Source organism: Eimeria maxima, genomic scaffold, assembly GCF_000499605.1.
Source record: "Eimeria maxima Weybridge genomic scaffold, Emw_scaff76, whole genome shotgun sequence".
NCBI classification, from domain to species: Eukaryota; Apicomplexa; class Conoidasida; order Eucoccidiorida; family Eimeriidae; genus Eimeria; species Eimeria maxima.
The window spans coordinates 1-2706 of NW_013563969.1; the positions used below are offsets into that span (position 1 = coordinate 1).

General features: G+C 35.6%; 1 protein-coding gene across 1 annotated transcript; it reads right to left on the reverse strand.

Moving 5' to 3' along the window:
* Window positions 1-101: 101 nt before the first annotated feature.
* Window positions 102-2244, reverse strand: EMWEY_00010980 (PHD-finger domain-containing protein, putative; the record flags this gene model as incomplete). The annotated part of the gene is made up of 6 exons (XM_013478894.1): window positions 102-167; window positions 877-993; window positions 1085-1100; window positions 1187-1199; window positions 1353-1452; window positions 2197-2244. Coding segments are annotated over 6 exons (360 nt in total), but the record flags the coding sequence as incomplete, so codon positions are not given.
* Between the last annotated feature and the right edge of the window lie 462 nt (window positions 2245-2706).

Sequence of the window (2706 nt, forward strand, 5' to 3'; positions counted from 1 at the left end):
ATATTATTAATAATTAATCTAATTAATTAATTAATTAATTAATTAATTAATTAATTTATTTATTTATTTATTTATTTATTTATTTATTTTATTTAAGTTACCTTTAATAGATAAGAAGAAAGACGTCCTGCCCATAGAGAATCCTCTGATTGGAGTTGCTCAATGTGCTGCCGCACACAAACCCTAAACCCTAAACCCTAAACCCTAAACCCTAAACCCTAAACCCTAAATTTCTGGAAATGGGTTTTATTTTGCTCTCTCTCTGTAGATAAGTTAGATAGCTAACTAGTTACCTATATACCTATGTAGCTGTCTAAATAGCTCCCTATATAGCTAGCTACCTAGATAGCTAGCTAGGTATAATTAATTAATTAATTAACTATAAATAAATAAATAAATAAATAAATAAATAAATAAATAAACATACCTGTAATATTCATGCCGAATGCAGCAAAGAGTGCACAAATAGGATGAAAAGAAGTATTACATTTATTAAATGAGCATTGTATAGAAGGAAAATTATTTAATAAACAAATACAACAAAAAGAAGAAAAACGTGAATTATGCAGTGTATGTACACCGCAAATAATACGACTATTTAATACATAACATTCAGGTAACCATATACCACAACTTAAATGTCCCCATAAACCTGAATACATACATCATACACATTTATTTATTTATTTATTTATTTATTTTCTTCTTTTTTTCTCCTTATTTAACTATCTATTCATCTATTATTTAGGTATACTTATTTATTTTATTCTTATTTATTTATTTTATTTATTCACCCTAATAAACCCTAATAAACCCTAATAAACCCTAATAAACCCTAATAAACCCTAATAAACCCTAATAAACCCTAAACCCTACCTTCAGTTGTGCGTATAAGTGCTCCTCCTCTTCTTGGGCATAAAACACAACTACGAGGAAGAGGGGGAATATCAATGCCGTTACTCTCTGCTCGTTGCAGCAGTGCTGCTGCCTCCGCTGCAGCAAACAATATAAACCCTAATAAACCCTAATAAACCCTAATAAACCCTAATAAACCCTAATTTATACGCCCCTCCTTGTTACTTACTGTCAACGATCCAAACCTACAGAGTAACCCTAAACCCTAAACCCTAAACCCTAAACCCTAAAAGCTCCTCATCTACCCCATCCCCTCTTAACCCCCCGTAACCTCAAACACACCGCTGCAATGCCCTCCAAACCCTAAACCCTAAACCCTAAACCCTAAACCCTAATATATTGTTGTATACCTTCTTTTTGTTCTTTAGTTAGATCCTGTCTTTGTCTAATTAGATTTAATTTATGTATTTCTTGTTTAGATCTTCTTTCTTCCTTACAATACTCACAGAACCATTCACCATCAGGAAGAGGACCAACATTATAACAACTTTGATGAACAGCAGCATCACATCCATCACATAATACTATTGCATCGTCCTGTATTTATACACACCCACAAACCCTAAACCCTAAACCCTAAACCCTAAACCCTAAACCCTAAACCCTAAATTTTTTTTTTTTTTTTTTTTTTAAACAAATATACATTATAATAATATGTATATAATAGAGGGAAGAAGAAGGGATGGGGAAAACAGCAAAAAATATAATTTTGTTATATAGATACAGACAATGCAACAAAATATACCCGCAAATGCGGGAACAATAACAGCAGCAGAGGAAGTAACAGCAGACGCAGCAGCAGTTGCTGCTGTTGCAGGCAGCAGCAGCAACAGCTACATCAGCAACACAAACAGCAGCCACAACAGTTACAGCAGCAACAAGTATACCAACAGCAATAACAGCAGCAGCACCACCACCAACAACAGCAGCAGCAGCAGCACCACCACCACCAACAACAGCAGCAGCAACACCACCACCACCACAACCACCACCACCACAACCACCACCACCAACAGCAGCACCACCACCAACAGCAGCAGCAGCAGCAGCAGCAGCAACAACAACAACAACAACAACAGCAGCAGCAGCAGCAGCAGGAAGATGTACCGGTGATGTATCTGCATTAGCGCATACATCACATCTAATGCCATCATCTTGTAGATCTTCGCTGAGGTGTATCCACAGCTTTCTTTGTTCATTTAATTTTTCTTTTAATTCATTTATTTTTATTCTTTTTTTATTTATTAATTTAAATTTATTATTTATTATTTGTTTACATACTGATGATAAAGATACAGAAGGAAGGGGGCCCCCAGGGAGGGCCTCCATAGCTTCTTATTTACTACTTATATTTATCTTATTTATATTATATTATACAATTTTTTATATATATGCATGCATGCATATATATATAATTTATTTATATATGTGCATGCATGCATGCATATCTGTATAGTGATTTTATAATGCTGCTGTTGCTGCTGCTGCTGCTGCTGCTGATGGTAGCAGTATATGTTTAAATATAATGCTGCAGCAGCAGCAATTCAATGGAGAAATAAAAGGGAAGAAACGCAATAAAAAAAGCTGCACTAAATTGGCCTCTTTCTCTTTCTCTCTGGGTGTATAGGCAGGTAAGGGTTTAGGGTTTAGGGTTGTGTTATGGGTAGCCTAGTGCTATAAAATATTCTATTGATAGACGGACAACTGTAATAACTCAGGCGCTGCTCCTGCTGCTCCTCCTGCTGCTTCTGCTGCTGCTGCTGTTGTTGCTGCTGCTGCTGTTGCTGCTGT